At 46.3% G+C, this 12,291-nt stretch overlaps 1 protein-coding gene across 1 annotated transcript in view; it reads left to right on the forward strand.

The window, feature by feature from the left end:
• The window catches only part of LOC117514289 (serine/threonine-protein kinase LMTK3-like), a 28,526-nt gene extending 19,278 nt beyond the window's left edge, over positions 1-9,248 (forward strand). Inside the window, 4 exon segments of the mRNA XM_034174672.1 lie at positions 4,462-4,546; positions 4,717-4,838; positions 6,812-6,961; positions 7,078-9,248. Coding sequence (XP_034030563.1) covers positions 4,462-4,546; positions 4,717-4,838; positions 6,812-6,961; positions 7,078-7,615 — 895 coding nt within the window. The 3' untranslated portion in view covers positions 7,616-9,248.
• The last annotated feature ends 3,043 nt before the right edge of the window (positions 9,249-12,291 follow it).

Raw genomic sequence — 12,291 nt, forward strand, 5'->3', positions numbered from 1 at the left:
AAGTCCAGTCCGATATGCGACCAGGGGCGACGAGGCACAGGCAGTGGCTGGAGAGCCCTTTCTACGGCTGATGGGATGCCTTGCCCTGGCGCAGGTGGTCAAGCCTTGATATAGTCCTTTGTTCGGCTCTCGACTGACGTCCACCAGAACTGCTGCCGAACCACTGCCACAGTCCTTCGCACCCCCTGGATGCAGGAGAGCTTGGAACCGTGACAGAAGTCCAACACGGCAGTCCGAGCATGTGGTGGCACATACAGTCTGTTGGGTGGTCACCTCCCGGATCGGGTGTCGGGTCAGGGCCTCCCTGACGCTCCCTCCACGTCAGGGTTGCGACGATAGTGGATTCTGGCACAATGGTGTCAGGTGGGTCCAACAGCCTAGTTTTAGTTTCCTCTTCGTGCACCCTGGACAGGGCATCTGACCTGACATTCTTGGTCCCGGGGCGGTAGGTGATCTTGAAATTAAAGTGACCAAAAAAACAATGACCACCGAAGCTTGCATGGGGTTCAGCCGCTAGCGGTCTGAATGTATTCCAGGTTCCAGTGGTCAGTAAGGACCACAATGGGACCACAGCTCTCTCCAACAGATGTGTCCATTCGTCAAGGGCCTCTTTCACAGCCAGGAGTTCCTGATTGCCAATGTCATAGTTCCGTTCGGCGGGGGTTAACCTGCGGGAGAAGTAAGCACAAGGGTGGAGAGCACTATCGGACTCCCTGCTCTGGGACAACACGGTGTCTATCCCTGAGTCAGAGGCATCCACTTCAACAATGAACTGGCAGCTAGGATCGGGCTGCACCAGAACTGGCGCAGTTGAGAACCGGTGTTTCAACTCCCTAAACGCGGCTTCGCACCGATCCGACCAGGTGAAGGGGACTTTGGTGGAGGTCAGGGCTGTAAGGGGGCTAAACTACCTGACTGTAGCCCTTAATAAACCTCCTGTAAAAATTGGCGAACCCTAGGAACTGTTGAAGCTTCCTACGGTTTACCGGTTGGGGCCAGTCTCTTACCGCAGCTACCTTAGCTGGATCAGTTGCGACGGAGTTGGAGGAGATAATGAACCCCAGGAAGGACAGAGAGGTGCGATGGAACTCGCACTTCTCGGCCTTCACAAACAGCTGGTTCTCCAATAACCGCTGAAGGACATGACGGACATGCCTAACATGAGACTCAGAGTCCTGGGAGAAGATGAGGATATCATCTAGGTATACAAAGACGAATCGGTGCAGGAAATCCCGCAGAACGTCGTTAACCAAAGCCTGGAACATCGCGGGGGCGTTGGTGAGGCCGAACAGCATGACCAGGTACTCAAAGTTCCCTAAGGGGGTGTTAAATTCCGTCTTCCATTCGTCTCCCTTCCTTATCCAAACCAGATGGCAAGCATTCCTACTTCCTACTACTTCCTACTACCAATCCAACTTTGTAAATATTTTGGCTCCATGCAGGGGCGTGAACACTGAATCTAAGAGAGGTAATGGGTATCGGTTGCGAACCGTAATCTCATTCAGCCCTCTATAATCAATGCATGGACAGAGACTGCCATCCTTCTTGCCCACAAAAAAGAAACCTGCACCTAACAGAGATGAAGAATTCCGGATTAGCGCGGCAGCTAAAGAGTCCCGGATGTAGGTCTCCATTGATTTGTGCTCAGGACGTGAGAGGTTGTACATGTACAGCCTGCTGGACGGATACTCAGCACCTGGAATCAAATCAACGGCACAATCATACGGTCAATGTGGGGGCAGGATGAGGGCCAGATCCTTGCTGAAGACGTCAGCAAGGTCATGATACTCAGCCGGCACCTCCGTAAGATTGGGGGGAACTCTGACCTCCTCTTTTACTTCATTGCCAGGTGGCTCGAGGATCTTAAACATTCCCGGTGGCAGGTTCGCTCCACTGAGCCACAACCCCAGACGGCCAATCAATCCGGGGATTGTGTTTTATCATCCATGGGTAGCCCAAACTAACCCTGGAGGTAGAAGGTGTTACAAAAAACACAATCGCCTCCCTGTGATTACCAGAGATGACCAAGGTTAAAGGCCGTGTCTGATGTGTGATTTCTGGTAGTAGGGTGCCATCTAGTGCCCGCACCTTCAATGGCGAAGGAATGGCCACCAGAGGGAGCCCCACAGCCTTAGCCCACCTACTGTCCAGTAGGTTCCCTTCCGATCCTGTGTCAATCAGTGCTGGAGCGGTAAGGGTTAAATCCCCACAGAGAATTGTGACCGGAGTCGTGCACATTTGCGTGAAACGCTCGTGTGGTTTGTATGGCTCACCCTTAGCCCAGTCTCTAAGTTTAAACTGTTTGGGGCAGTTCTTCTGCACATGCTCGCTTGAGCCACAGTAAAACACCCAACCGGACATTCTAACCGGACCTCGCTGCCGCAACGAGGAAGTCGATTGCATAACCAGCTGCACTCCGGCATCCCTGTCTCATTGGACAGCAGCATATTTGAAGCAGACTTGCCTCTATTGGGATGATTGAACACCTGTCGAAATTCCCTTATGAACCCAGTGTAAGTCGAGAGGATCCGTAAATCTTGTTCCCAGAGCGCCGTAGCCCAGGCGCGTGCCTCGCCCCAAAGCAAATTAATCACATAAGCCACCCGGCTGTACTCCGACGCATACATAACGGGCCGTTGTGAAAAACGAGCACGCACTGCATCAAAAGTCAGCGCACGTTTCAACACAACCACCATACGGTTCCGGGGGACTAATGTAAGCTTCGTGCGACGAGGGGGGAGACCTCTGAACGACCGCTGGATTACCTCTGTTAGGCTGCAGATCTACTGGAGGGAGAGTGGCTGCAGCCGCACCTGACGCGCTCGTGTCTACCTGCACGGTGAGAGCGTTCTGCTCGGTTAACAAATCCAATTGAGCAGAAAGGTTAGACAAAATGTGCTGCAGCTCACCCAGCGATCCTCCCGGTAGATTCTGCGGCACCTTGCGCTTCCATCGATCGGTCATCTGGTGGTAAACGCCCCCCGGAATCCATGACGTGGCCGAGTTATCCTGTTGGGAAAGTGAATGCACGGACCCACGTTAGGGGGCGTAAAGGAGCGGTCAATAGGATATGAATAAATCACAATTTATTATGCAAAGGTGCAAACAAGGTTTCAAATATGCAAAGTCCAATTTAGTACTAAATGGTGACACATGGGCAGGCCCGAGGGTAGGAGACGCCTATCCAGAGAAGAGCCGGGACCCACTTAGTCCCACCGCCAGCCGGAGGTCCGCAATCCACCAGAACCGCCAAGACCTGAAACTCCAGGTGGCCACCGTTCAAGGCTGCCGGACCGGTACTGCTGGCAGGAGCAAAACAGATTAACGTGGGTGTGTGTACACCCAGCAAACAGTCAGCAACACAGTAATCCTCCTGCGGGAAAAGTCCAGTAACTCCCACAGTGCATAGGAAAACTTGAAAATGTGCAGTGTCAATTGTTATACTTAGTAAATAAGAAGTGAGGAGTGGAGACGCCAGCTCCTCCAAACTTCCACAAACCCAGCTACAAGCTGCAAGTATACACAGTAACAATGAATGTGCGTACGGCACAAAAGGCTGAGTGGTTTACCTGTGAGGTAAGATGATAACTCGGCAGAGTTATGGTGTCTCTCTCAGGCTTTATGGTGTGGATGATGATGATGAAAAACAGCTGACAGCCTAACCGGTGCGCACCTGGTGGTGCCAAAAGAGGCCAACACGCCAGTGCGCCCTCTTCAGGGCAAAAAGGTGCCCGCATGGCAGGGCGCCATCTGGTGGGGGCCAGCAGTACCTCCTCTTCAGCGGCCCACACAACATGCTAAATGTTATCAGTAATACACAACATAGTAATCATCTTCTGGCATTTGCATATCATCATGTTTGTTGTTAAGACATCACTTGTCTTTGGAAAAAAAAGTACACCACATAGCCACTATCATTTTCGATACATCGTCATATCTGTAGTTATGTCCATTTCCTTTTGGAAATCTAGTCACACCCGTTAGGTTCATGTGTATTTGGACATTTTTATTTAGACAAATCAGAGGATGGACACATGAACATTTCCAAGTCAATGAATATGTCTTGGACGTAATTACATAAATTATTAAGAAGTACAAACAGTGTGTTACTGTATGTCTGGAGTGGGCGGTTATCAAAAACCAAGACACCCATAACAACTCTGAAGGAGTTAGAGGCTTCTGTGGCTGTAATCGAAGAAAACTGGGGATTGTGTAGTTTTTGTCTGTTGCATCACTCATCCCAGCTTGTGGTTGAGTGGAAATTAGATGGATTTTAGAGAAAGAAAATGGATCATCTCAAGGCACAAGTCATCCACGTGTCTACACACAGTCATCAAAGGACAGCAGAACACTCAGATGCCTGATTACTAATGTGTTAGGTTATTTTTAAAAAAGCAGATTTTGTCCTTGAAGGCTTTTGTCATTTTGGTTGTGACCCTCTGATCATTATCTTCTCTGCAGTGATTTAGCATTACGAAATTGTCTGCTGACCTCCGACCTCACTGTTAGGATAGGAGACTATGGCCTTTCACACAACCATTATAAGGTATGAGGATTTATCCTTTGAGAACTGAAACATTAAGGCCTTTAAAAGCACAAATATGCTATTTTATTAAACCTAAGTTTACATTATGCTTATTTTTTTCTATTGTCTGAAATGGTACATAAGCAAAGTCACTGTTGTATGCAAATAATTGTTCATATGTTTATGTGAAGGAGGACTATTATCTCACGCCAGACAAGCTATGGATCCCACTACGTTGGATCGCTCCTGAGCTCCTGGAGGAGTACAAAGGATCTCTTATGTTTACTGATCAAACCAAGACTAGCAATGTGTGGTATGTTTTAATCTGAGTACATACACATGTGATCTATATATGGACACATAAACAGTATATACATCTTACAATAATTTGAAAAGAAAGAAAGAAAGAATTAGTTAGGGTTAGCACAATTGCCGCTGGCCCCGTTTACATTATCATCATAATCCGAAAACTGGGAGTAATTAGATAATGGTAATAATCTAATCCAACGCATTTGCACGCACTTCAGTAATGCAATAATCAGAAAAACCTGGTTGACATGATGTAAATCAATTCAGTCAAAGGGATTTCTTTCAAAGCGGAAAAAGGAGAAAGGCCCGACAGCGCAACATCATGGAGGCCAGCCCCATGTCTTGAAGAAAAACAGTGGTCTCTCTCTCTCTCTCTCTTTTCTATCTCTCTCTCTCTCTTTTCTCTCTCTCAACGAGGAGGTGCAGCAGAGTTGTTTGATGTCCTGGTGCACAAAGAGTGACGAAATATGACGTCATGCTTTTAGACAACGGCAAACTCTGCTCAAATCCAGTATATGTCTATAAACCGCATAGATCACCAAGAAATTTGCTCTTTAGAACACTGAAACAACGCACAAGGGACATTCAAGCACCCTTGTGCATCCTGGCAAATTGTTTGGACGCACAACAGACTCTCTGAACTTTGTGATCTGATGAAGGATGTCATGAACCCCAACGAGACAACAGTGTGTCCCACTGTACCTCTGGAAATGTGATAAATGCTATACATGTACCAAAGAAATTTAAATACTGGAGAGAAATCTAGAGGCATTAATCCGATTTCTCATAATCAGATAAAGGTTGTTATCCGATAAAGCATATCACATTTTGCTGTTTACGTGACCACTTGAACAATCAAATAACCAGTGATCAGATAATGAACAGGTGTTTAGTACACATGTAAACGGGCTCACTGATAATGACATCTGAATTTAGAGTCTGATTTTCTTTAAAAATGCAAGAGACCATCTAAAAGAAATTATGTTTTAAAAGGTGAAAAACAATTGTTTTAATTTTAGAAATTTATTATTATTATTATTATTAATATTGCAGGGGTGGTGGCCAAGTAGTTAATACGCTTGATTTCAGTGCAGAAGGTTCCGGGTTCAAATCCCACCCATGCCACATTTCTCCATGTAATGTGGAGATGCGTCAGGAAGGGCATCCGGCGTAAAACCTGTGCCAATTCAACATGCAGATCCACCTTGGATTTGCTGTGGCGACTCCGAGTGCAAACAAGGGAGCAGCCGAAGGGACTTACTTACTATATTGTTATTATTATTATTATTATTGCATTTCTTTAAAAATATTAGATACAAGCATCCTGACACCTTGCACTATGTGATGGAAAATTGCGCCTTTAAGATGATTTGTTTTAGTATTAGAGAAAGAAAACAGTATTCCTTTTGAGCTTTTTGTTTTATTTGTTTGTTTGTTTTTGCCGTGTTCACCTGTTCCCTGTGCAGGGAGTAAGGTAATGGTCAGAGAATTCTCAATGATATCACAGGAAACCCCAGTAATAAAAATAAAGATGGCTGCACTCAGTGATGAATCTTGTGCATCTGCAAGACTGAAAATGGGTCTAATTTATGGCACAAAACATAATGTAGTATGGTAATATTTAGGTAAAATCAAAAGTAGGTACTTAAATTTAGCAGTATTCCTTGAAAAAAAGCCATAATTCTTAGAGGCAAAAATGAACCTATCAGCTGTCTTTATGCAAAATTTGGGGGCTGTGTGATATCTATTATATACATTTGGTAGCTTAGAAACACAAACACACATTTAAGAAGTGGTGGTGTGTGTGGTGTGGTGTTGGTGTCAACAAGAGCATTCTGGGAACATGACAAAAGAAGAATAATTTATCTCAGAGAAATAATGGTCGCACAATTCATTATTATTATTGTTTGTTTGTTTGGTGCTTATTGTTTGCATGGAAGATGACACCATGATCTTTCCATGGTTTTCCTCTTGCAGGTCCTTGGGTGTGGTTATCTGGGAGCTGTTTGAGTTTGGCTCTCATCCCCACAGACACCTGAGTGATGAAGAGGTGCTCACTTTCGTCATTAGAGAGAGACGGATCACACTGGCTCAGCCGAGACTCAAACTCTCCCATGCAGACTATTGGTCAGTAACTTCTCTCAAGTACATGAAATACATGCATGAAGTCCATCGTTATGTTAACGAGAAGGGATAATGCTACAGTTATGTCCCTCCTGTCCTCCCTCCTTTCTTCTCTTTAGGTATGAGATCATGCAGTCCTGCTGGCTCCCTTCCTCTCAACGTCCTTCTGTCGCTGACGTCTTCCTTCTCCTCTCCTCCCTCTTGGCTGCTGAGCAGGCAATGGCAAGGGGGAGTGTTGGCGAAGAGATGAAGAGGATGAAGTGTACAAAGAAGGTAGAGGAAGGAGAGGGGAGAGCGAGGAGTCATTTGAAAGACGTTGGGACTTACTCCGTCCACCTGCCTTCCAGGCCAGCAAATGAGCGGCACAGAGAGATCGAGCGTGGAAGAGAGGACAGAGACAACTCTTATCCCCTACTGGACTCTGTGGGAAACTGTATCACTCCGTCCTCTTCTGAGCTGGATGACATTTTGACAGTTACTGAAACTAGCAAAGGCTTGAACTTTGAGTATTTTTGGGAGAAGGCCCATGCACGACGAGGCTACAAACCTCTTCCTCCTCCCCAGCAAATCCCAACAGTGAACAATAACCAGACAGTCCTTGGATACTCCCACTGTGGTGCCGGTGATAAGTGCACGCAGCCCCTCTCTTGCCAGTGAGTATTACATCAGGTTAGAGGAGCACACTCCCCAGGATAAGTCGCCAACTCTTAAAGGGAAGGCACAGACATCTTTTTGTTCAGATTCAGTTTGTCCTGGCGATATGGAGTTGGTGGAGATTCGCAGTGGAATGTTGGGAAAAGAACGTGTCCCTTATTGCTCTGAAGGGTGTGGAGGTACAGGTGGGAAGGGCATTCGGACCGTCCGATCAAGTGAGGTTCGGCTCCAGGTGCCCAACATTGGTGTGGCAGAATTCAGAGATACATCGAGCAGAATGACTGTTTTCTCAGTGGTTGATTTAGGTGATGATGATGAAGAGGAGAAGAAGAGAAGTAGTGAAGCAGATACAAAATCCTGCACAAATTCCGAAGCCCCAGTCCTCCCTCCGAAACCTTGTTCTATGTCCATGTCATCAACCAACCACCTTCACTCCCGCCTCTCCCCGCCCCTCCATTAGGATATCACAGAGGACTGCCTCACTACACCGTGTCGGGAAAAGTTGAGACAGACCCCCATCATATGAGCAGCTGCCCACCCTCAACCTTTAATCATCTGGGACTCCATCGATCCCGACAGACTCTTCCCCCATCCCCATCACTCTCCCCCTCCTTGCCCCCAGCAAGCCATCCCATTTACCCTCTACCGCAAATGTGCCCTCCCCACTCCAAACCTCAGAAAACCTGCGCCACCTATAAAACAAATGACACCTACTCAAAACACAGTAAGATGCAGCAATCCAATAGAGACTCGTTATCCTGTGACACAGCAAGTGGGACCAACCAAGGGGCTACAATGCAAACCTCCAAAGAAATGTCTCATTCACGTAGAAAAGACTTTGAATCACCTGTGCGTCGAGAAAACCCCTTGCGACCGATCTACCGCAATGTACCCTACTCCCAGCCCGACACAGAGATTGAAAGGCAATCATCGTCCAGTCCCACGTATTCCGATGAGGATGACTATCCCTTCATGTCTCCTGAGAGGCATAGTTGTGGAACTAATGTCGCTCATTCTAGCTTGTCTGAAGATGCAGATCCAGCTGCGGCAGAGCTATTTTCCAGGGGAATGAGAAGGACGCAGTCCCGTCTCGACACCATCCTGCCTGCCATTTGGAAAGAAGATGCTGAACTTCAGGCAGAGCGAGTGGCTAATGCCATGAAATCCCCCATGCATCTATTTTTAACAGAGATATCAAGTGTGGCCGAATCTAATGAGTCCAAGTCGGGAACCTTGTGGGAGCCAAGTGAGGAGAAAAGAGATGGAGAAAAATGGGGGAACTTTATCCAGCCAAACAGAGGGATGCGCCGCTCCCAGTCACTCATCACTGAGCTCGGATCAATAGCGCCGTCAGAGGAGGCAAATGAAAACAATGATGAATCTTTCCAGAGGGATCTTTTTCTTACCGAAATTGACACAGGCAGGGTAGATGCAGATTTGGATGGTGGATCTGTAAGTGACTCTGTAAAATACCTGTACCCTGCCGGATCCAGACAGCGGCCCTACGTCAGCGCCCCGTCATATAATGAGCCTGACGAAGTCTATTCAAAGGGCATACGAAGGTCCCAGTCCCTCCTCTCTGAGGTCACTGTGGATAAGCAGGAGTCTGAACCACAGCAGAGTCTGAAAGAGCCAAGGAAAGCGGAGATGACCAGGGAGGAGTTCATGAAGGAAATCCAGTCAGCAGAGACCTTTCTGACTGAAATCATATCAAGACAAAATGCTGCTGCAACCAGAAAGGAAGGAGAACCTTCTCATTCTCCACTCCGCTGACCCCTGAATATGAATCAATATGCATAGACCCAACTTCAGCTCAGACCATCAGATTTCAGAAAATGAGTTCCATACAAGCATCCAACAAAGGCAAAGATGACACACAGACAGAGGCTTATATGCTCAAGTGACTAAACGTGCAAAAAAGAGTGAAATAAAGGTCTTAATGAAACCTGAGATTCCAGTCTTTCATATAGGATCAAATAAACATCCTCTTAATTTGGTCAGCCAAGGAAATGTTGCTGACAACTCAGCTTCCCACTGCCAATCTGGTGAGATTGTGTTTTCAGAAATCATGCCCAAAAATGGCATATTACACAGCCAAACACTGGCATGCCAGAAAGAAGAAGAAGGCTGGTCAGATGGACCTGCTTTACCTGCCAGAGGAGAGCAAGCAGATGGATATCTTTCAGTACATTCTTCACTGATGGAGTCCCCTGAAGGTGGTGAAGAATCCAACACTGTGGTAATGCATGAAAACAAATGTGATGGAGCTGTTATAAGGAATGGTGAGATAGTTAAAGATGATGCTGAAGCTGGCAGCCCTGAGAGAGATGATCAAACATTTGGAAAGACTGACAGGACATCATGTGATCTTGAGAAAGAGCACTGCTTTGCAGATAAAGCTCCTGCATTGCACTCAGAAAGCATCACAACAGGTGAACCAGAGAGCGCCAAAACTGTGGTTTCGTGTCATGATGAAACATTTTTAGAGACAAAAAGTGAAATTTTACTGCAGCACATTAACATCAGCCAAGAAAAATACAATCATAATGCCAAGAATGCAGCAATTCCTGCTGCAACCCCAACCACTCCAGACTGGGACCCATCCTCTGAGATCTCACTAATCACCCCCACTGACTCCGTCCTGTCACCGATGACTTCCAGCTCAGCTGACTGCCTCACACCCAGTGATTCATTCACAGGGGAGGAGTAGGAGGCGGGCCTTGGCGTGCTCTTGGAAATGAAACTCCACATCGAGATTCTGCCTATTTTTCAGACAGTGACTTGGAGGGGGAAGGGATGAACAGGAGGACCATTGATGGATTAAGTGTATCCAGACCAAACAGCGGTCGAGGAGGTGATAGGGGAACGCTGACAGGCATAGAGGAAAAAACTGAAAGTGAAGAGGATGGAGAACCTGGAGACAAGCTCCTGATAAGAAACAGTATACAGGTGCCTGAAGACAGAAAAGTTATTGAGATGTGCAAGGAAAAGATTATTCCATATCAGGATCCTTCTGAGAATGATAGCTCTCATTTAGAGGATGGTAAAGATATTCTAATCAAAGGACTAAAATCTGCACAAAGAAACGATTCTGGTATTTTCTGCAATGAGAGCAAGGAAAAGGACAAAAATGGGTTAGTCAAGTCAACACTATTGTCTGATGATCCTCAGGCCAAGGACTGTGCTCAATTAATTGATAAGTTGTTCTCAAACTTAGATGGTGAGCCAGTGAAAGGGCTTCCACATGGTGGAGGGTGTCCCATAGACAACCACTACACAGATGGCATCATCTCTCATATAGCTGACTGCAAATTCCAGGATTTAAATTCCAAGAATCATGCTGAGACAGATATTTTGATTGAATCTGTAGCTGAATTACAGTCAAAGGATTGCACGTTGAGACCCAGCAGCAACGACTATACAACTGTTAGCGAGACCAGTAAGGATATTGTTGCCCTAAATGCTCTTCGCTGTGGAAATGATGCCGGGGAATCCACAACACCATTCCAAGTTGATGACAGAGAGTCCAAATTAGCTAAGGTTTACATCATTCACAGCAGTGATGTCACATTTTGTGACAATACTGTGTCAGAAACCAAGCCAAGAGATGAGAAGTTGGGAGATGACAAAGCAAGCAATCTGACGTGTCCCATTTGGGCAGGAGAGGGTGTTGAAAAGCCTGAAGAGAGCTCAGGACTGGACCTCCTACACGCAGACCAAAATGAATTGGGTTTGAGAAACTTAAGCGGTGAAGACAAGAAATCTGAGGTGACATCAGAAAGAGAAAAGCAACTAGCTGCTGCAGAGCTGAGTAATGCCATGAAGCAAAAGTCACCTGTGAGAGAAGCTCCAGCAGAAGGCCAGAGAGGGATGGATTACAGTTTGGATGAGAACTCACCCGAGGGGCTGGATGTATCAACGAAAGAATTACTGAGTGTTTTGGAACAAGAAGAAACTAGGGGAGGATGTGTTGTGGTTCAGGGAGAGTTTGACTGCCACCGTTTTGTACAAAAGGATTTGTGGCTTAATGAAAATGACCAATGGGCTTCTCCAGAAAAGAGATGTCAAAATGTTGAACTTGGATCAGAATTGTTGTCTGGGTTCAACAATAAGACACGGGAGGTTGAGGAACGATTTGTTGTAGGTCAAGAGTTCTGTGAGATGGGTGAAAACGATGAGCTTGCAGGAAGGGAACCTCATCCTGCAGTCTTAGAAGGTTGTGAAGAATCCTGGAATGATGAGACCCAGGGACAGGCTCTGAAGGAGAAGTGGGATTCAAAGGACACTGATAACCAACAGACAGCTAATATACAGCAGGAAGAAAACATTGAGGACCTCGGACAAATTGGCAGTTTTAATGGAGATCTTAAAATAGAATTAGATATTGAGGTAGAGAATAGAAATTCCAGAGCAAGAGATGTTTGCCAATCAGAAAACCATATTTCATCACTTCCAGAGGCAACCATGCACACAGACGGTTGGCTAGATCCAACAGATGTGGGAGAAAATCAAAATTTTAACAGGTGGCCTCAAAATGACCTCTGCAAGGTCCAAAAAGAGGAGCAGTCCTCGGAGGAAGATGTTGGCAAAGGAACAGGCTCACGTTTAGAAAACTGCTTCAGTCACACTTTGGATAGCGAAAGCCCACCATATCTGTTTGCATTACTCAAACTCCTCAA

The sequence above is a fragment of the Thalassophryne amazonica genome, chromosome 7, assembly GCF_902500255.1.
Source record: "Thalassophryne amazonica chromosome 7, fThaAma1.1, whole genome shotgun sequence".
NCBI lineage: Eukaryota > Metazoa > Chordata > Actinopteri > Batrachoidiformes > Batrachoididae > Thalassophryne > Thalassophryne amazonica.